The sequence below is a fragment of the Stylophora pistillata genome, chromosome 5 (assembly GCF_964205215.1).
Source record: "Stylophora pistillata chromosome 5, jaStyPist1.2, whole genome shotgun sequence".
Lineage (NCBI taxonomy): Eukaryota > Metazoa > Cnidaria > Anthozoa > Scleractinia > Pocilloporidae > Stylophora > Stylophora pistillata.
The window spans coordinates 913,203-934,072 of NC_142523.1; the positions used below are offsets into that span (position 1 = coordinate 913,203).

General features: G+C 39.3%; 2 protein-coding genes and 1 pseudogene across 4 annotated transcripts; 2 read left to right on the forward strand and 1 right to left on the reverse strand.

Annotated features, from left to right (window-relative positions):
• The first annotated feature begins 2,515 nt into the window (after nt 1-2,515).
• LOC148729758 (DELTA-stichotoxin-Hmg2b pseudogene) lies at nt 2,516-7,945 on the forward strand (annotated as a pseudogene).
• LOC148729759 (uncharacterized) lies at nt 7,780-9,389 on the forward strand. Its single transcript, XM_088760825.1, has 2 exons — nt 7,780-8,374; nt 9,055-9,389. The coding sequence occupies exons 1-2, from the start codon at nt 8,071-8,073 to the stop codon at nt 9,387-9,389; spliced, it is 639 nt and encodes a 212-aa protein (XP_088616951.1). The 5' UTR covers nt 7,780-8,070.
• A 54-nt stretch (nt 9,390-9,443) lies between these two features.
• Nucleotides 9,444-16,952, reverse strand: LOC148729760 (low-density lipoprotein receptor-related protein 6-like). Of its 3 annotated transcripts, XM_088760454.1 has the most exons (7): nt 16,746-16,952; nt 14,428-14,824; nt 13,179-13,573; nt 12,200-12,382; nt 10,556-11,668; nt 10,098-10,237; nt 9,444-9,984 (listed from the first exon to the last, which is right to left on the reverse strand). In XM_088760454.1, the coding sequence occupies exons 1-5, from the start codon at nt 16,825-16,827 to the stop codon at nt 11,445-11,447; spliced, it is 1,281 nt and encodes a 426-aa protein (XP_088616580.1). In that variant the 5' UTR covers nt 16,828-16,952; the 3' UTR covers nt 9,444-9,984; nt 10,098-10,237; nt 10,556-11,444. The 3 variants fall into 3 exon arrangements, with proteins under 3 accessions (XP_088616580.1, XP_088616579.1, XP_088616578.1); XM_088760453.1 differs by lacking the exon at nt 10,098-10,237; XM_088760452.1 differs by having other exon boundaries at nt 9,444-10,237.
• Nucleotides 16,953-20,870: the final 3,918 nt, after the last annotated feature.

Below are 20,870 nucleotides of genomic sequence, written 5' to 3' on the forward strand. Positions count from 1 at the left end.
TGGGAGCAGGCCATCAAATTAATTCGATATAAACCCGTAGATGATAAATCAAACAACAACAAACATATGAAACATATGTGTGAACTGCGGTTATGAGACGTATATGAGCACGATCCTTCGCAGTAAAGCACTATTTGAGCAATAGTGAAAATCAGACCTGAAAAAAATTTCAGGCCTGTACGGGATTCGAACCACTGACCTCTGCGATACTAGTGCAGCGCTCTACCAATTGAGCTAACAAGCCAACTGGGAGCAGGCCATCAAATTAATTCGATATAAACCCGTAGATGATAAAGGGTTTATATCGAATTAATCTACGGGTTTATATCGAATTAATTTGATGGCCTGCTCCCAGTTGGCTTGTTAGCTCAATTGGTAGAGCGCTGCACTAGTATCGCAGAGGTCAGTGGTTCGAATCCCGTACAGGCCTGAAATTTTTTTCAGGTCTGATTTTCACTATTGCTCAAATAGTGCTTTACTGCGAAGGATCGTGCTCATATACGTCTCATAACCGCAGTTCACACATATGTTTCATATGTTTGTTGTTGTTTGATATATATTTTTGTTATGGAATAACCATTTATTTAGAGATTAAGTGGCGGAGAAACTCGGAATTCGCTCTTGTGCATTTCAGTTCGTTGTATCTTATAACCCGACAAATTCTGTGAGCAATTTTAGCCACAACAGCCGCTATTAAAAAACAGTTTCATTTTCTTTCTAGGAGTCGTTCTTTTGGCTACCTGGTACCGACATTTTCAAAACTTCATTCGCAACCTTATTAACTTATTATTTAGTTCTTGTTAACCGAGCGGGAGGTTAGTAAGATTCTCCCATACAGACCGACCTAGCTCGGTCAATAAGATGTTCATTATATGGCTACGTCTTATACTCCAATTTTTTTTATTCTTTGTACCTTTTTTTCTAGACCAGTCTAGATGCCGCTCTAGATGGGAAAATCTAGACCGCTTTCGATATTGATTTCAGTCAATCAAATTCGTAAATTCGGTAGTTCCCAGTCCTTGTGAGACACACCCATGCAATAAACAATGTTATTAAAAGTTATGTAGAATGACGTGAAAATCTCATCTATGTTTATACCAGACCGGGTCTCTCAATGATTGAATTCCAATTAGTTGTGACAAGTTCATCATTAAAAGTGTCAGAACAGAAATTTGAGAAATCACGCTTCTTGATTCGCCTTTGTTTGATTCGGTCTATCGTCGAAGCAAGAACACAAAACTGCTAGAAGTCGTCGCTAACATCAGTAATAAGGTTGCCACTTACAACAACCTGATCGGGATTATTAACAAAAATATTGTCAATACGACTGGCGGAAGTTCTGTGAACATGCGTTAGCTTGTCAATCGTCTAGATGAGATAGTTCCCAGTCCTTGTGAGACACACCTATATTGCACTGATATCAATATACATTTTCTTCAGTGCAGATGATATTCCCACCCTTCCCACCCCAGGGGAGGACATCCACCACACAGTAATCTCGCGTGTGGGAAATTAACGTCTCCTACCCCTATTCCTGCAGAAGAGAAGACTAGAATATCTATCCATTTCTTGATATTATAGAAAGGTAGCAAATTCTCCTCAGTTATTTTATGACCATGAGTATTGGTCTTGCCGGGGCTCGAACCCTCGACCTCCCGCACATCACAATCCGGCGCCTTAACCAACTGAGCTAACCGCCAATAGCCGCAGCCTATTACAGTGAGGATCAACTCTCTTTTTAGGTTGTGAAAAAAGTTGTGTGAAGCGTCTATGAATTCTATGAATAAGTGCATAACAGCCTGGAAAGTTGCCTTATTGCTTGACTATATTAATTAGAAGAAAGAACTTGGGTCAATGAAAGCATTTCCGCTCTGTTAGTCAACATTTGTGAAAAATCTCTCCGCTGAGGTGACAAAAAAGATTTTGAAATATTCAAGAGATGACAAAGGTAATAAGAAAGAGACAATTTGTCCCACAGTTTACATTTTCGGAGTTTTATTATGAACTATGTTGTAATAGTTATATTAAGTGGCTTCTGCATGCGTTAAAATTGCCCACGGGTCCATGTGATTACATATACTTTTTACCTAAATCATACTGCAGCAATTGAATTGCAGTTTCTCGCAACATACTCAAGTGTCGTACGTGGGGGATGCTTAAGATTACTATTATTTTTTAAATTCTGTCACGCATTACCGCACCAACCCGGGACACTCTGCAGTCATGTGAAATTTATCAAAATAACACAATTGTTTCCCACGAAGGATGACTTGGGTGACTTTGCAAAACACTTGTTTTTTTCTTAATTGCTCAGAAAAGTTCAGAATGCTGTTCCTTCTGCGTGTCACTGAATAATATTTCTAATCTTCGGCAGAAATTAAGCAGAAACCTTCTTACAACTCGAATTAATCAAAAGTCAAGTGCCTTGTCACGTGAACACGCAAGACCACAATATTAGTAAACAAATCCGCAGTGCTCGTCGTAAGCACCCTCTGACAGACTTGAGGGTTGTAGTATGTTGTCCTCCGTCTTTCAAGGTAGGTATTTACGTACGAATACGATTGTTGAGGCTGATATGTAATCAATAGGGAAGATTCACAATCGTCATTTAGCAACTTTAATCGAGGTCATCGAGTCGACAAACCATTCTAAATAATGCGCACAAAAAAAATTGGAAACAATAAGGAAAGCTGCTGCTAAGTTAGCGGCTGTTAGGATCAAATGAATTACGCCGGTATACTCGGTTCATCGAGCGTAATGCCGGTATAACGACTTTACTTCTTGAAAATTCCCTCGATGTTGCATATACAGTTCAGCAAGAGATAAATTCTGTAGCCTGGGTACTGTCAACGTTGAGTTAGCGTGCTTTTCTTGCATGTACTTTGATCCATTCATTCATTCATTCATTCTTTTATTCACACTTATTCTACTAAAAATACAACAACGAGAAAGAGAAAAAGTTGGGGAAAAAAAAGGAGAGAGATGTAACTATACCGGAATTTACACAAAGCAGTGGAAAGAGTGTGTAGTAGCCAAAGCAGCCAAGCTTTCGAGTTGGCAACTACCACAGAGCAGTTACGGATGGGTGAAAGTTAAATACACTTAAGGAGATAGCACATATACTAAATAGTTAGAATATTAAAATAGAGCTCTATTATAGGTTAAAGTTGTTCAAGATGTCTGTCTATGAATACGTACTTTTATTCTGGTTCTCCAGGTTCAAATGTTTTACCCGAATTCGTGGAGAGCCAGGAGGCAATTCTGTATGCCGCCACGAAACCAACTGGCCTACCAAGAGGAAGTGTAGGCGTGATTACCTTCTTTATCCCAGATGACAACAAGACCGTGGCAGTCATGTTCAGTGTACCATTCGACCGCAATTTGTTTGAAAACTGGTGGGATGCTAAGGTATACCCCGGTAAGAAAGAAGCTGACTATGATATGTGGTGCTACATGTACTACGATCATAACCCTTTCAAAGGGGACGACGGCTGGCACGAGAAACCAATAAGTGAAGGTTACAGTGTAAAGGGGATTATGACAAGTGCAGGCCAATGTAAGTTACAGGTAAAGATTTGGAAGTGAATCTCTACGAACTCACATTTGTAAAGTCTTATAATTATTCCTTTTATTCACGAGACACTTGTTTTTATTTGGGATTTCTTAGCAAAGATCCAAAGTGCTCTATTAACTCTGTTCAGATAGAATGAACATCCCTTTGTTACAAAGCTGTGCGGTGATTTTATAACGAAATGATGCATTTGTTCGTTTGACAGTGTTATAGTATGAATTAGCGATTAGTTTAAGTCAAGGACGTTTTGATATGAGCAGTTAATAAGCTTTTGCATATCATTTTGATATGAAATATTTATTAATTTATTTATTCAGAGATGCTCGCCATTAGCTCTTGGGCTTGACAGCCCATTCTATATAGTTTTAGAGGTTTTTATGCGTCTTACAGGTTTCATAGATTGTATATAATGTCGACTTCTGTTGTCAAACTACTGACTTAATCGACTTAATCAACTTTGCATTAAAAGAGTTATGTTCAGACTGAGATGTTGAAGATTTTCTTTGCGGGAGACGGGGGGGGGGGAGATTAAGAGTTAAGGGTGTTTAGGGTGGGGAGGTTCCCTAGGCTGTTGATTCCAATAACTTCTTGCAAATCGAACGTTTTATACAAGAACCTTTCCTCTTAAAAAATTTGAACGATCGTGGAACTTAAAGAGCACTCTAAATGCACACCATAAAATGAATTTTAGATAAGTCAACCTTTAATACATAGGCTGTGTAAGGTCTGGATTTTCCAGCTTAAATAACAGTTAAGAAAAAACTGAATTCCAAAGAAATAAGATATTTATCATCGGTTTTATATTAAGGAACAAAAGCAAAGACAATGGCGACACTTAGTTACATTTAATCTACCAACAATGGCTTAAGTCCAAGAAACTAGAGATCATTAGAGATCGTCAGATCAAATTTTTTTTGACTCCAGTTTAGACTTAATCGTCATTAAACAAACATAATTTTATCCTATTCTGAATAGAAATGATATCATCTGTGGATCCAAAAACTTTTGGTCTGATTATTTAAACAAAGCCTAGCCGTTAGACAAAACCGCGTCCTAAACAATCCTCAGTTTGGCTGAACCTTTTAACTGAACCTTTTAACTGAACATTTATTTTTGTGAACAGGGTCGAGAGGGACGTAAGCGTACATTGGAAGGACATTTTTTGATCAAATTAACTCTCTTATATAGAGAAAGACTGAGGCCAACAGATTGCGTAAAACCCTGGTTTGGGTAAGAACTCGTGTAAATAACCGACCCTCTATAACAAAAATGAATTATCTAACTGTGATCCTATCCTGAATGTGAGTTTTAAGCCTCCCTTACGTACCTTCCCATGGAGTATTCATATGTTAGGTGGGGAACGAGAAAATGCCAAACTCTTCACCAGTTTGACTCCCAAGATCTAGTTAGTAATTCTCCTTACTGTCTGCCATACAATTCTTATGATGTATAAGTTTGGGGAATTGGGTATTGGATGAACTAGTAATCCCCTATTAGACGACGGAAGGCAAGCTTTGTCACTGATAGCAATTAAAAAAAGCTTTAAGAGCCACTGACCGTAAATATCGAGAATCCGCCGATAGTTGCAAAATTTCGTAATTCATTTTATTTTTTCTAAAAGACCCTTTTAATGAACCTTTTTCAAAAATTATATCAAAAAGTTCTATCGCGCTTTTTTTTCTCCGAAGAATGGAAAAGTTCAAAATACGCCTAAATGGCCGTTGTCCCCCCCCGTAAAGCATTAGGGAGCTTTAGCAACGACAACTGCGACGGCAACGAAAACGTCGTGTCGAAATCTAAATTTTCGTCTCTGTAACTCTTTCGAGGTTATTCCAATGTGTTTCACGTGGAAAATGCTGGCGAACTATTCAGGGACTATATCACCACGAATGGCGTTAAAGTAAGGAGAAAGAATTCAAAGAAAAGTTAAACGTCATGCACTCACGTTCTTGAGAAAACCTAAAGTTTGGCTATTTCACGTTGTTGTTTTGCAGAGAACGGCAAAGAAATGTACCAAAATGTTAAACGCACGTGCAGGGCGATTGTTTTTGCTCATTAAGGTGGCTCGTACCGGTTTTCATCTTTTTTATGGTTTGTAACTTTGAAAGAATACAACGGAAAGACTGACCAAGGCCAGGTGAACACTTTTACGGGGTTGAATTATATAATAATTGGTTATCCAAAAATAGGTGTCATTTCGTCACTAGCAGTTTCCATGGCAACGCTTTCATAGGTTTCTTCAGACGCAGTTTTTAGCTTGTGACTTAAATAATTCAAAAACTAACCCGGTGACCCCCTGACTTTTTTCAGTGATTGCTTTTGGCACTTGAAAAGGAAAATGCACAAAGATTTTTAAAAAATTCTACGTTGCGGAATTTCAGAAAATCTAAAAAAAAGGCAATTTTCACACATCACAAATTTCCTTCCGTAGAATTTTCTAATTTTTTTTCTGATGATTCCTTTCGACGTTATTATCATATTGGAACAATAAAAAGAATGGGTCGCCGGACTTGTTTTCATGCAAAAGTATGGAGAATACTTTTTTTCGGTTGGAAATGGCTCAAGGCTAAATTTTGAAATAATCAGTATTTGTAATCTGCCTTGGCCTCTCTTTTTCGTTTTTGGTTTGTTACTATCATTTTCGTGTTTTTTTTTTGTTTTCATTTTACTAGATAGACATTTTATTTGTTTGTAATCTTTTGCCTTTTTCGTGGATTGGAGGTAGTTTTTTTTATCTCGTCACAGAAAAACTCTTAAAATCTCGTGATATTGCTGTATGCTGCTTAAAAAGAAGACGATGTTAAGACAATAAAGCTTAAAATTTTGATAATGATAATCATGATTTTAATTATAGTTTTTTTTTTTTTATTTTACTCACAGCCTCATTCTCTTCAAGGTCCAGTCAAAGGTCAGCTAGTTTAAAAGCTTTTTATTCTTTGAGGACTTTATAGTAGAATTGTACCTCATAAATCAACAGTAAGCGCGCTTTTGTTATTTAATAGTAACTTTTTTAAATATTCCTATTGAATTGAAGCACCTTATATTCATAAAAATATTATATTGACAGACGAAAATCAGCTTTCAGCTAAATTGTGATTAAGCTGAGGAAGGGAACACCTGAGAATGAAGAAAATAAGTATCAGATTTTCAGCAAACTAATTTTGTCCAAAGTCACTTCGTTTTACATTATTATCGCCCAAGAGATTATGACCAGTTAATAACGATAATAATAATAATAATAATAATAGTAATAATAATAATAATGATTTAATATTTATATTGCGCAAATTAACATGTGGATATGATCAAATGCTCATCACAACACTTTTCGGGGGACTTTGGCCGGACTGCATCAGCAGTTTACAAACAATCGAAGAAAACTTATTTAAAGATGCCCCCTCCCCTCAGTTCCCAGTAAACAGGCCAGACCACAGCACAGTAATTTCGTGAGTGGATTCTTGAACGTCCTCTGCCTGACCAAATTAACTAATTAATAGATGCAGGAGACGGGACCTACGGTTTATTCGTCGTTATCCGTGAAGACTAGAATGTCTATCCATTTCTTGATATTATAGAGAGGTAGCACATGCTCCTCAGTTATTTTAAGACCTTGAGTGTTGGTCCGGCCGGGGTTCGAACCATCGACCTCGGCTTCCCGCACAACATTCACACAACATTCGCTCCGACGAAGGGCTAACGCTCGAAACGTCAGCTTTTGTAATCATTACGGTGGCCAATTTACCATTCCCGCACAACAGTCCAGCGCTCTAACCAATTGAGCTAGCCGGGAGGCAGTTATAATCTCTTGTGCCGGTTCAAAACAAACGAGTGTTCCTGTCTCAGTTGGCGGTTTTAACAGTGTTAGTGGCCTAAAAATCGGATATTTTACTTAACAAGGCGTTTACCAGTGGGCCTAAACAGCAATTCCATGCAGAGCTATCAAGTGCTCATGCGCGCAATCAATCATACTCTAATAAGCATCATATGATAAGCTGAATTACGCACGCGATTTGATTGGTTCTTACTCATGATCGATTGGAAGACGGGCCCATTGATGACGTCACCATTGAGAACGTGTTGCAGTCCGTCTGAACAGCAATAGATTACAGACGACGTCAAAATGTGAAAGAAAATCGGTGAAATATTCAACTGCGCCTTGTGTGCCATTTTTTCATTCTCACCACATTTCAACGTCATCTATGATCTATTACTGATCAAACGCACGTCAGGATGGAATCTATGTGTTGATTTTTACCCTGTTTCATTTTGCTGTAGATTTTACGGCTAACTTTACCAATCTTGGAGCCAGCGGTCGCCACGGTCCTTCATCAATCGGCAGCTATTACAAAGGCCAAGGTCATGATGGTCATGTGACACTTAAGGCGGGAATCCAGGAGTGGCGTTTACCGTGCACTACCCGGTACAGAATCGAGGCAGTGGGCGCCACTGGTGGCTACGATACAACAAACGTAGGAAAATATCGCGGTTTTGGAGCACGGATGATCGGCACTTTTCAACTGAAAAAGGAAGAGACCCTCAAAATCCTGGTGGGCCAAGAAGGGGGTCTCAATAGGGCTGCATCTAGCGCCGGAGGGGGAGGTGGTAGTTTCGTGGTACGTTCAGATAACACCCCCCTGATTATAGCCGGGGGAGGTGGAGGAAGGGAGTCACCGCAGTCCTCGAAAACAGAATGTCACGCTACAACAAGCACATCAGGGAATCCAGGATATTCAAACGGGTCACCCGCGTGGTCTGGAGGAAGTAATGGTACCGGAGCAAACACCGCTGACCATGGTAACTCAGGTAAACTTGAGAATCCGTAAATTAGTTCAACCTAAATGCATATTTTGAAGAGTTGCAAATTATTTTACTGAAGCGGCTTTTTTATGGACTCTTCATCACATTCATTCAAGTGAAAGTGGAATTTTATTCAAAAATTTTGAAATAGATTTAGGAAGCAATAGAGTCGCTTTATAGGTTCTTCTTTATTCTTTGAGATGTCTTTCTTTTTTCAGGGTTAGCATTAGCTTGAGATGAAGCTTAGTGGCTTATGATTATACAGGTTTAACCCTTAAGGAAAAAGTAGGCTGTTTCTGAGACATAAGCCCCATGGGGTATCATTATCCTACTTTTCCTAAACGACAGACATTGTCGTGGCTAAGACGAAACGAAACTAGCGACTATTTAATGTATATCACTAGTTGGGGATGGAGGATTTTTTGGGGGTCACATGGTTCCCCGGGGAAACGGAGGTGGGATCAGTCGTTGGGGGAACTATATAAAACTGACTGTTATGTAACTGCTAGTAAGGGGGGGAGGGAGGGGAAGGGAGCTGGGTGGTTTATGATAGTTTTACATTGCCTTATGGGGGAATAAGGTATATTTTACAGCGACAGAATCAAAATCTTCAACCCCCCCCCCCCACATCCCCCCCAAGAGATAAAAACCAGTCCTTAACTACGTTTCGCAATGTTTTTCCACAGGGGGAGGAGGTGGAGGCTTTTTGACAAGCGGCCGAAGCTCAGTTAACTTTGGTGGGAGCTACGGCAATGGAAGAGAGGGTGGAAAAGGTTTCCTTCAGGGTGGAGAGGGAGGTAGAGCAAAGAACAATAATGCCCATGGGGGATCCGGTGGAGGAGGAGGAGCGTACGGTAGTGGAGGGGGTGCTGGAGGCGGAGGCGGCTACTCAGGGGGTGCTAGTGGGGATAACGTCTCAAATTCCTGTGGCGGTGGAGGTGGGTCATATAACTCTGGTGATGAGCAAAGCAACAGCTGTTGTTATAACGACAAGGGGCATGGGTTTGTGTTTGTCACGTGATCTTGTTAAAGAAGCATCTTAACGTGTTTCATCATAAAACATATAAATCATGCATGACGTATTGTAAGTTTAATTAGTGCATGTGAAATAATTATTTTTTACATGTGAACCGTGCATTGTTAATAAATCATAGTGTTCTAAGTAATTTAATTATTGTCACTAATATATAGTATTACAGTATTGTAAATTAGCAATGTAAAGTATTGTTCGTATTTAATGCAATGTTATCTTATGTAGGGCTTAGTAGTGCAAGTAATAACAATAATAATAATAGTTATAATAATAATAATAACAATAAAGTGTTTCTTTCCAAGGGAACTGCTACCCGCGTTGAAGAAACCTTAAGAGGAATTTTTTCAGTTTTAAAGTGGAAGGAAAATAAAAAAAATAATTGCAAATGAGTTTCCTTCTTAGGGGCTACTATATAAAATCAAGAAATCTTTAAGCTTTCACTTTATCATGGCTTTCTGTCTGTCCACCTCCACCTCTTTTTAGAATCATGACATCTAATGATGGAAACATGACTTGGACGTTCACTCGACCAATTTCACTTGGTGAGACTTGTAGTAAATCTCCCGTCTTTCAAAACGTTTCACTGTGGCAATGAAGGTAAAAGTAATGAAACCCCTCAGCTTTCATCCAGCCGTTATTTGAATGTAAGTTGGCTTGTTACATAAGAACGTATCGATATCACATCAGATTACATACCGAATCGTATGTTGTTGTTCTTATACCCGATGAGTTCACTGTTGCTTTGGAAACAGGTTGTTTAAATTATTTAGCAACGAGTCAGTGGCAAGTACAAGTTGTTACTTGCAAAAGAGATTAGTTCCGTACTTGTAAATGCCCTAAGAAGATGTAATAACAATGATGGATATTATGATATGCTGATGTAAAATGTTAGCAACCGATGCAATAGCAATAAAAAAGGAGATCAACAGAAGTGTAATTATAATAACGTAAGCCATCATTTGCATTTCCTCGGAAATCATTCCTTGCTTTTAATTTTTTTGTCAGATTTTTTTTAAACTCTGATATCCAGAAGAGAACTTATTTCTCATCAGTGGGAAGTTTACCAACCTAACTGAGAAACCCAAACCGGTTTTCTGCCTCGAACACGGTCAGCTTTTTCCGTTATAGCGATCCCGCCGTTACCTGAAGCTTACCTCAGTTGTCAGTTGTTTCCTTATCTAAATCAAAAGCCTCAATTCCGCTGCTTCTAATAGAATCAGCTGCAATATCGCAATAACGGCTTCAAGATAGAAACTTGCAAAAAAGTATTACTATATACAAGAGGTCAGTTATCGAACCCGCAGGTAGCGTCTTTACTTGAATTAAAATGTATGGCTACTGAAACTTCAACACGGAGAAAGTGACAATTGCCATCAATTGGTCCATACAAATTTGCATACATTCTGCTACATGAGAACGCACCAACGACGCTTGATCGGCTATCGCGATCAATGATCGTTGCGAAATGTGAAATGATATCGAAGATCGATCTTATATCGATTCGCGATCCAAGGTCGTCAGTTCATTCGCATTTTACGATTGAACATTGATTGGTCCATGAACATGATCGACCGCCACGATGTTACATCGACGATCACGATCTAACATCGAGGGGAAGAATGAAAAGACTGTTGACGATCCTGTATCAATTCGTGATCCTAGGTCGTCAATTCGTTTACATTTTACGATTGTACATCGATTGGCCCATGAACCTGATCGGCCGCCACGATGTTAGATTGACGATTACAATCTATAATCGAGGCTAAGCATCAAAAGACTGTTGACGAGCTTGTATCAATTCGTCATCCAAGTTTGTCGTTTCATTTGCATTTCACGCGCTCGCACATTGATAAGTCAATGTACTTGATCACCCGCGCAACCACAAAAAAGATGCTGACCGAAGTTGCATTCGCCATCGCAATTTATAGTCATAGCGAAAGATGAATTACTTACTGACGACCTTAATAACAGATCATTAATAGAAAAGGCAGACAAAAAAATACGATTAAAAAAAAGTCTTGATAACGATACTCTTTAAAACGATTAAATTGAATTTCTATGAAACTGATGGTTCACAACACTTATACCTGTACAAAAAAAGTCTTTTCCAGACCATTTTCCATTTTTGTCACATCTCCTCACGACTGAACCAGTCACTTCAGATCCTTCCTTACAAAAATACTTGCATTCTGTGTCATATAACATCTCTGTTTCGCTGGTGTTGCACCTTACCATTACACCACTGGTTGGCAGCGGGCAGGAGACAGCTAAAACAAGAGATAAATTTTACTTATTATCTCTTTGTAGGGCATTGAGGCGACTTTTGCGGGCTAAAGTAGAGACAGCCTTTAAGCCCGCTCGTGCGCAGCTTGCGTCATTGTTCAGACTATGTTGCTCTTATTTCTTAGTTTTAAATACCTCAAGCCACCCCATTGAAGTGATGATGATGGTTTTACAGTTTATGTTCGCGGGAAAAAATATTTTTACGCCCTTCTAAAAGTTATTTTTACCTTCGCCGAGCAACTTGGACACTGAGGTCGGGCCTAAACATATTTCTGCCCCCGAGCAAAAACTCTATAGTTCTGACGACTTTTCCCGGCTTTCCAATTGAGTACGATTAAAACCCTTACAAAGACAAAAAGACATCTCAAGATAGATTGAGAATTCACGCCCGCGAGCAAAAACTCTGCAGTATTTACGCCTTTTCTTTCCCAGTTGACTGCGATTAAAACCCTTAAAAAGACAAAAATGTATCTCACGACAGAAAGAGAATTCAAAGTATTTGCTTTAACATTCACTTTTACAAACAAACTCCTGTCCACTCCAAGTGCCATCATTCTGACATTTCCTCCAATTAGAACCAGCAAATCTTACATAGCCATCATCACATGACAAGTGACATACTGCGTCATATTTCACTGTTTCAATCCCTGGACATCCCAGCTTTGTTCCGTACAAAGGTGCAGGTAGCACTGGACACCCTAAAAATGCAATTAAAAGTTTATTCCATTTATTCTGCCGGTAAATGTCTCCAAAGAAGCGACGTCAAACCCATAATTGTTCCAAAAAGGAAACTCTATCGGCATGTATTCATTTTGATATAGAAATAGCTATCGGCTTCGTTATTAACTACTTTCAAATAGTTAGTGATCCTTGTGAACCGATGCAGCCGAAATGACAAATCTAACATTTTATCAGTCGGTCGCACCCAACGCAAAAGAAGCTCACAAACGAGTACGATAAACATATTTGGTATGCATCTAATCCCACTAAAATGTTTAGAATTTAAAATGAAATGCTAAGGAAAAGAGAAATGTAACAACTACCGCGAAAAAGAACTCTTATCCTCGGTTACCTGGCTTACCAACAGGCCTCACTCCTCCCCAGACTCCTCCGTTGGCACCCCGTAAGAGAGCCAGCAAGTGCGTGTTCGACTGAACACGCACGTGCTAAGGATACGCTAAGGAATCTAGGTCAGACCAATTGCTTGACACAATGTTCAAATATTTACCACTATATTACATCTATCTGTCATTATTTACCACTATATTACATCCATCTGTCATTATTTAGGAACTGTAATTAATCACAGTCATCGATTTTTAAAATTTACTTCAAACAAGCATCGAAAGCTGATTGGTTATTTAGTCTCAGTAAGCTTTCTCATTGGCTGGGAAAATTGTGCTGGAGAGCAATAAAATGAAGATCAAACCAGATTGAAATGTGAGCAATGATTGCAAAATGGATGTAATAAACTTGTATTATTATATTGCAAACCTGGCGATACCAGGGAGCTGTCATAGGCAACGAGTCCCATAGTCTGGCCGAAACCAAATGTTAAAATGCTTTCAACTGATCCATTGGAGGCGTCGACTTTGTAAACCCAATTACGACCCCACTCAATGACGTATGAGTAAGACAAAATGAACGTAACTCCAATAAAGGGAGTTCCAGGTTGTCGCAAAAGCAAAGTCCTGTTGTTACCATCGTAATCAACGGATTCTACTGCATTTGTTCGTTCATCCACCCAAAAAACAAGCTTGTTTTGTCTGTCAAGAGTTATACCATCTGGCCATGTAATATTGGATGTTACCATAGCGACACGCTGTGTCCCGTTTAAAGTTGATTTCTCGACTCTCGGAGTATTTCCCCAAGCAGTCCAAAACATCAATCTGCAGATCAAACAAAGAGATAACAGCGAGCATCAGCATTTATATTTTATATGTTCTCTATAAATTACCGGAGGTGCTGGAAATGAGAATTTTCTCTTTGCTTGGTGATCATTTTCGTTTTTCTCGTGACCTTAAAGTGTGATTCGGGGGGTGACATTGTACGGCGAAACTAGAAGCTAATCATTCTTAGGAATCAAAGCGTTAAGCTACTACTAGATATTTTCTCTCATAGTTTCACGCATGCTCCATTTATGCATCAAGTTTGATCTTCGCCCACTACAGTTAGTTTTGAGAGCTCTAACAATTGCATTTCAACTGTTTTTGCAAAGAAGTAAACTTAAGTCAACCGCCTCCCGGTTAGCTCAATTGGTTAGAGCGCCGGATTGTGTTGTGCGGGAGGCCGAGGGTTCGAGCCCCGGCCGGACCAATACTCAGGGTCTTAAAATAACGGAGGAGAATCTACTATCTTTCTATAATATCAAGAAATGGATAGATATTCTAGTCTTCTCGGATAAGGACGAATAAACCGTGGGCCCCGTCTCCTGCAGGGTTAGGGGTAGGAGACGTTAATTTCCCACGCACGAGATTACTGTGCGGTGGATGTCCTCTGTAGGTGGTGATTACTGTGGGTGGGATGAGCGAGAAGGTGAGATCGTTACATGGACTGAAGCGGCTGTCAGAGGCGCCTGATAATGCTGAAGTCCGATCTCAACTTTATCATTGTAACGAAACACGTTTGTTGTTTAGAGCGCTTAATAAAAGACTTTTATAGACCTCCCATCTCTCCTCCCTTCCCCCTGTATTACACACCGAGTTATTATTATGAGCGGGTTCTACCACATTTAGATATTTACCCCTCTTGTACGTCGAGAACAATTCCTGTTGGCCTATCAAGCTCTGAGGAAAACATAATACGCTTATTATTTCCCTCGAAGTCTGATACCGATATCGTATCATTGGTTAAATCGGTCCAGTATAACCGCAATGAGTGCCAATCCACAGCTAATCCATCACAGTCCGTATTATTAAGGATAACTGCAATGTTTGTGCCGTCCATATTCGAGCGCTTGATGTTTCGTTCTGTTGCGTCACTCCAAAATATGTAGCCCAGGTTGTAATGAACGTCTATTGCTACACCATGTGATAGATTTGAAATGACTGTGAAACTTGAGTTCCTGACATAATCTAAAGCCAATATGCGGTCTTCAGTTGCGATCAAGAGACATGGAGCGTTGCACCGATGCTTCAGTTCTATGGAAAAGGAAATATGAACAATAAACAAACCTTGTATTGACATCTGACTGTACCGAGGAGGACGCTTCGCTTCAAGAACGCGGCTCGATCTAAACTTGCCTCGTGTGTTCACTCATCCGCTATTATCGCGTGGTCACCGGATGAAAATCGATAACAATCGACATCGAGTAATCATTTGTATTTTTCTAAACGATTTTACCATCGATAATCGACAAAACTGATTGATAGCATGGTTTTCGTTGACTGGTCTCTATTGGTGGCAAAGTTAATCCTGTTTCGCACCGCGCCAGCTATAAACATGCACAAGCTATATATCAATCGATTGCAATCAAACGATGAATATCTATCAATAATACTGAGGTGGCTTCTTCTTAATAGGTACTCAGAGCACTAATAACCCATAACGTATAGGCGCCAGTTTACTTAAAGATCAAAAGAGCTCTTTTGTTTCTTAATAATAGAGCAAGCAATTGGCGTCATAGTTTCGAAACCTAAAGAGAATAAAAAAAATAGCATTAGCACTGCACTGATGAGGCCCAGAAGGCCGAAACAGTACTGTCTGCAGTGAGATACCTAGTATATATGACATTGTACTTGTTCTAAACTTATTTTTGACGGAGACTACGTTTGCACAACATTACCCATGATCTGTATGATGCACTTGTTAGCTCAATTGGTTAGAGCGCTGCACTAGTATCGCAGAGGTCAGTGGTTCGAGTCCCGAACAGGCCTGATTTTTTTCAGGTCTGAATTTCGCTATTGCTTAAATAGCGCTATCTACTGCTAGGATCGTGCATCATACGTATCAAATACCGCAGTTCAATATATGATTTTCATATATTTATTCTATCTCATTACCCATGATCTGTTTAAGGCCAGTTTGGGAATCGCCAAAGTCGACCAAGACAGAATTTCTCCTTACAATATCAATACATTGTCAAGAATACAAGTGATGAGAATATAAAAAAATATCAAGCAGCAACCTATGGGTTGTATGGCAGAGAGTAAGGAGAATTGCTAATGAGATTTTGGGAGCTTAAGGATTCACGATATGCAAAACTTGAACAGCGGAAACTAACTTAGTGAACCGTAACCACAAAAACATGTTCAGTTATCACTGGTTTTTGTGTTTGGGTTTTCACTGAGTTATTACGATTTTATCATTTTCGAAAGACTTTGATATAGTATACGGTATCCTCATCCGAAATTCGTCGCTCTTCGGCTGTAATTAAATAGCGATAAACGGCAAAAGCGAAAGAAGTTAGCTTGCACTTTCGTAATATAACATAATTGAAAACCACACGAGTGAGTAAATAAAAACATGTAACCCAAATGTTAAAATCACATTATTACTGTAGATCTAGAGGCCGTCTGATGTGCACTATTAAAATAAATCATTCATTGACCGACTAAAGACCTTTCGGTTAAGGATTCCTCGACAATCTTTCTCGTTTGAAAAGCTATGGCGAGGTTAAAGTGTTTCTACTTGGCTGCATGTCTTATTCAGAACATTTGAATGAGTGTTCCCTGTGAGCCCATTAACAACTTAAGGCAGCATCAGTTCTACGAACAACACACACAGATCCACAAGGTTTGTGGAAAACTCCGGCGAGATCCAGAGCTATCCAGTATCGAACGAAAATTATTCTACAAATGCATAAGGGGTTACGTTTCTAGTGAAACTGTGGTGCTGTGTCGCCGGGTCGGGGTCTTAAAAGATCATTTGGCCGTCATCAACTAGATTGATAATGCAAATTGGCGACCGTAAACGGTTTTTAAAGCTGACGTTTTCAGCGCTAGCCTTTCGCTAGAGCAAAGCGCTTGCGCGCGAAACTATGGCTTTGGAAGCCTTTAACGATGACAAATATTTACATCATCGACTCAGTTGATAAAACCAAGGAGTGATCTACACGCTTACCTGTAGAGGAAGCCTCCTTGTAAAAAACATCGGGGGTTATTAAAATGAAGACTAAACTAAGAAGTATATAAGATCCTCTCATAGTTTCTGAATTAAGTTTCTTATCGTTTGCTTGGTTTGAGGTGCAACCCAGTCTGACTGTTAATGCAATATGCCCGGTGAAGGTGTAGCTGGAAGGTCAAAAGGAGAGATTGAGCTTCCGCAATTACGACCCGGAAGTTCTTCGTGAATAAGATAAGGGGTTGTTTTTCTATAATTGGAATATAGGAAAGGTCAGGGGGGATAATCAATGAGCTGGGACGTGGTAGGCTAAGCATAAAACTTTCACGAAGAGTTTAAAAGCCAGCCTACAGTAAAAAGGTAGAAGTAATGCAAATGAGTATCGTCGAATATCGGGCTCAACCTCGTTCCCAGAGTCTCTCATCTTCTCGCCCCTCTCTTGCTCCAAGAGGCGGGAAGATGACCCTTGGAACGAGGTTGTAATCGGGCTTTGTTCTTCCGTGATATCGGAAATATATAGACAAAAAAATATCGCGCATTTCATGATAAATCGACAAAATATGGGGGCTTTCCTGTGATTTATCGTTACAGCGATATCTCGTTGCAGCGATATTTCGGTCCAGCAATATCTCGTTTCAATCGGCGAAATATATCGTAGAGCTCGGTACATCATTATGATATATCGCTTTAAAAAATATTTTTATACGAATAACAGAAGGGTTCATGGAGCCATCCAAGAATTCAAGGCGCGAAACGAGTGCGTATACTGCTCTTTTTTTTTTGGATGAGATCCAACTTTAAAACTTTAAACGACTTTAAAACATCTCTGATACTTCCGCTTTTGACACCATAGATCGTCTCTGATATACTTAGTTTTGATTTGTTTCTTTGTTTTGTTTGGTTTGATTTTGTTTGAATTATTATGATTTGATGGCGAGAAATTGTTTCTTAACCCTACAATAACTCCAAAGGAGTTTCATATTTTTAAGTTATTCTTTGATACAAAGCCCATGTGCGAAAAATTTTTCCTGACTCCAAAACAACGTCTCTTCTTCGAAACGCGGCGACTTAAAAAAAAGACTGTTTACGTACCCAGACAGGGGGCGGCGATGGTCGTTATTTTGGTAGTAAAAACACTTGTAGGCCTGTACGTGTCAGGAAATATTAGTTACGAGTAAAGCCATTAATTAAATGTCCTAGTAAATATTAACTATGTCACCAAATTTTAAAGGATTGCATTAGAGAGTGGGATATATTTCATAAAAGTTTTAGCTGATTTACTGTATGAGGGATGCTGTAGTTGCATGCGTTTATTCCGCCTAACAAGAAAGGGGAAACGTACTGCTGGGTATCAGAATTAAATATAGACATATTACAATAGTTTGATTTGGGATTTTAATGTACTCGTGATTGTGGGAAAATACTAGCTAGTATTACGCAAGGCGAACTATGAATACTGCAGGAGATTGTGGTTTAAAGTAGATTGTTAGAAAGTTTTAGCTGTTACAACGAGAGAATTATTGGAACGTTGGCGGTGTTCGTCAAAGTAAAGCTTTGGAAAAGAATATTGTTTACAGTCTTGCTGAGTTCGTACAGATTTCGCGACATGTACACACACTTTGAGTGTATTAAAGTTATAATGTTAATGTTACGCTCACATAGACTAAGGAACTGTAAGATACCCTCTAAATGTACATCACAAATTGATCCATTTAAGCCCCCCTGCGGGTAGAGCACGTAACAAATATCATCCTTGAACAAGTCAAGGCACGTTTGGAGCTTGTTTGAATGTCTGTCCAGTGTGCCGAAGTGAGAATCATACCGTAAATACTCACTGAACAATGTTAGTAGTTCCTTTCGATCAGGCTGTGATGGTAACCGTAAGGGTTTCCTGAGCAAAAGGATTTCAGAGGGCGCTTCACTTGAAAATGATCCGCGTGCCTACACCTTAACTCTCGTTTCCGTAGATCGTAATCAAATGCTGCAGTGACTTTCTATTGGGAACTGATAAAGTTAATGCTTACCCGTAGATGTAGATGCAGATACCATGTGAAAGAAGATTAGATTGAAGAGGGCACTGAGAAGCTTAATAGCTTTCATTGTTACTTTCCTTTAAATCTAAATGATATCTCCCTCTCTTCTATGGGAAGAATTGCCGCATTCCAGGTCTCAGTTAAAGGGTTTGTCTCACGCTCAGTTCGCGTTCTCAAGTCGGACGTACTTACGTGACAAGTTGCTATTTTCCCCATTGTAATTGTCAGGAGGCAGAGTGCGTGACTGCAAAAGGCAACGATCGCAGGGATTTTTGGTCACGTACCGTTTTTTATAACGTGAGGTAATCACAATTTAATAGAGACACCATTTTTCCCCGGCTGTATCCTGCAAGTTTTAGATAACTTGTAGGCTCTCCTTCTCGACGAGATCACAATCTGGCGCAATTTGTTTCAGCGGCGGATGACGTTATCCAGCGGATAGGTCAGTATTCAGCGAATGGGTCAGACAGGTCACTAGTCAGCGGACATACACACGCTTCAGACAACTAGAGCCTTCTGTCCAGAGGAAGAAACAAGAGAAAATGCTAACTTTCACGCAGGTTATCGGTGACTGAAACGACAGAAAGGCATCACAAGAGCTTTTGGGGAACAAAATCTTTATTTATCATTCTTAATATGCACGCAAAAAAATAAAAAACAAAAACAAAAAATACTTAAATCAAAGGTAGTTCAAGCGCGCTCGATGATTCTGCGTAAATAGTAACTATGTTTATGATATACAATAGACGAAATATAGGAATTTGTAAAGGATTACATGGTCAGATTCTTAACCTCAGAATATGAACTAAGTTTCAATGACAACAAACTTACCTTACCTTACCTTTGGGTTAGCTTCTTTGTATCTCATGTGTTTTCCGGGTGCTGACTTACAGCCGTTTAGCTCGTTTTCAGTTCTCCATTAAATCAGACTAGAAAATTCAATTAATGCAAACTGAACAAGCATTGAGAAACGAGGTAAATTTGCGACCGTTTATTCCCATACAAATCCCTACATCTCGCCTATTGTAAAGGTTTTATGATAAAACTTTTACAGAATACAATAACTAAAACAACTTCCATTTACCTGCGTCATTATCAAGCCCTCTAATCTTTGTTAGGTTAAGGGTGTTGAATAAGAAATTAAGAATCGTGAATTAGAAAATGAAGGTATCTAAAGTTAACAGAGAAAGACAGAGAAAGTAACCTAATGCGGGAAATGGTTTCAATAAAATAGGAGGCGAGTCCGGTAGGTGGGGGAGGGGGTACTTGGGCCAAGTTTGGCTAGGTCTGTGTTGCTTACCCTCTAGAACCCCTCACCAATTGTAGTCTATTCTGTGGCCAATTATAAGTACCATCTTGGTCCCATTTGGGAAAATGTAATTTTCGTGATCCCAGCTTTGTCAAGAACGGAATATAACGCGAAGTGATTGTTAGACATTAAAACCACAGCTTGTAATACGGCGACAAATTTTTAACCGCGAATCTTTCCTTTTTATCCCTGCCTACTAGATTTTTCTTACCCTCAAAGTCCTGAAAAAAGTGCCAAACCATTGTAGAAACCCTACTGAAAACACAAACCCGTTATATTCAATCCAGTCGTGACAATGCGACTTTGTCCAGCCCGCATCTCCATCAATCTATCATCAGGAAGTACCCCCACCCTCCCCACCCAAGCGAGTTTAGATAGGCGAGTTTGACTGATAAATAAAGGGTGAAAGTTTCTAAAGAAACTGTGGTGACTGAGTTTGAGTGATAACTAATTTCCGGTTAACGTACAACGTACAACATGTTCAGCTTGATTATTCATCCAATCCACGGTCTTAGTAATAAAATTCCTTTAGTAATTCGAATTGTATTCAATCTTTGTAATAGTTGCAGTATTTAACACATAATTTTCTTTCCTATCTTGTGGCTTGCCTTACAAATTTTCTATGATTCTAACAAAATTTGTTCATTCCGCTCAATTAGGTAGTTAGTAATTCTTGTTAATCTGCTGCTACTGGCATCCTTCAAACCTACCTAATTTTACATCTATCATTTTTAAGCCACTGATTACAAAGTTACATCCCCGTTATATAACCTTTTTTCTTCA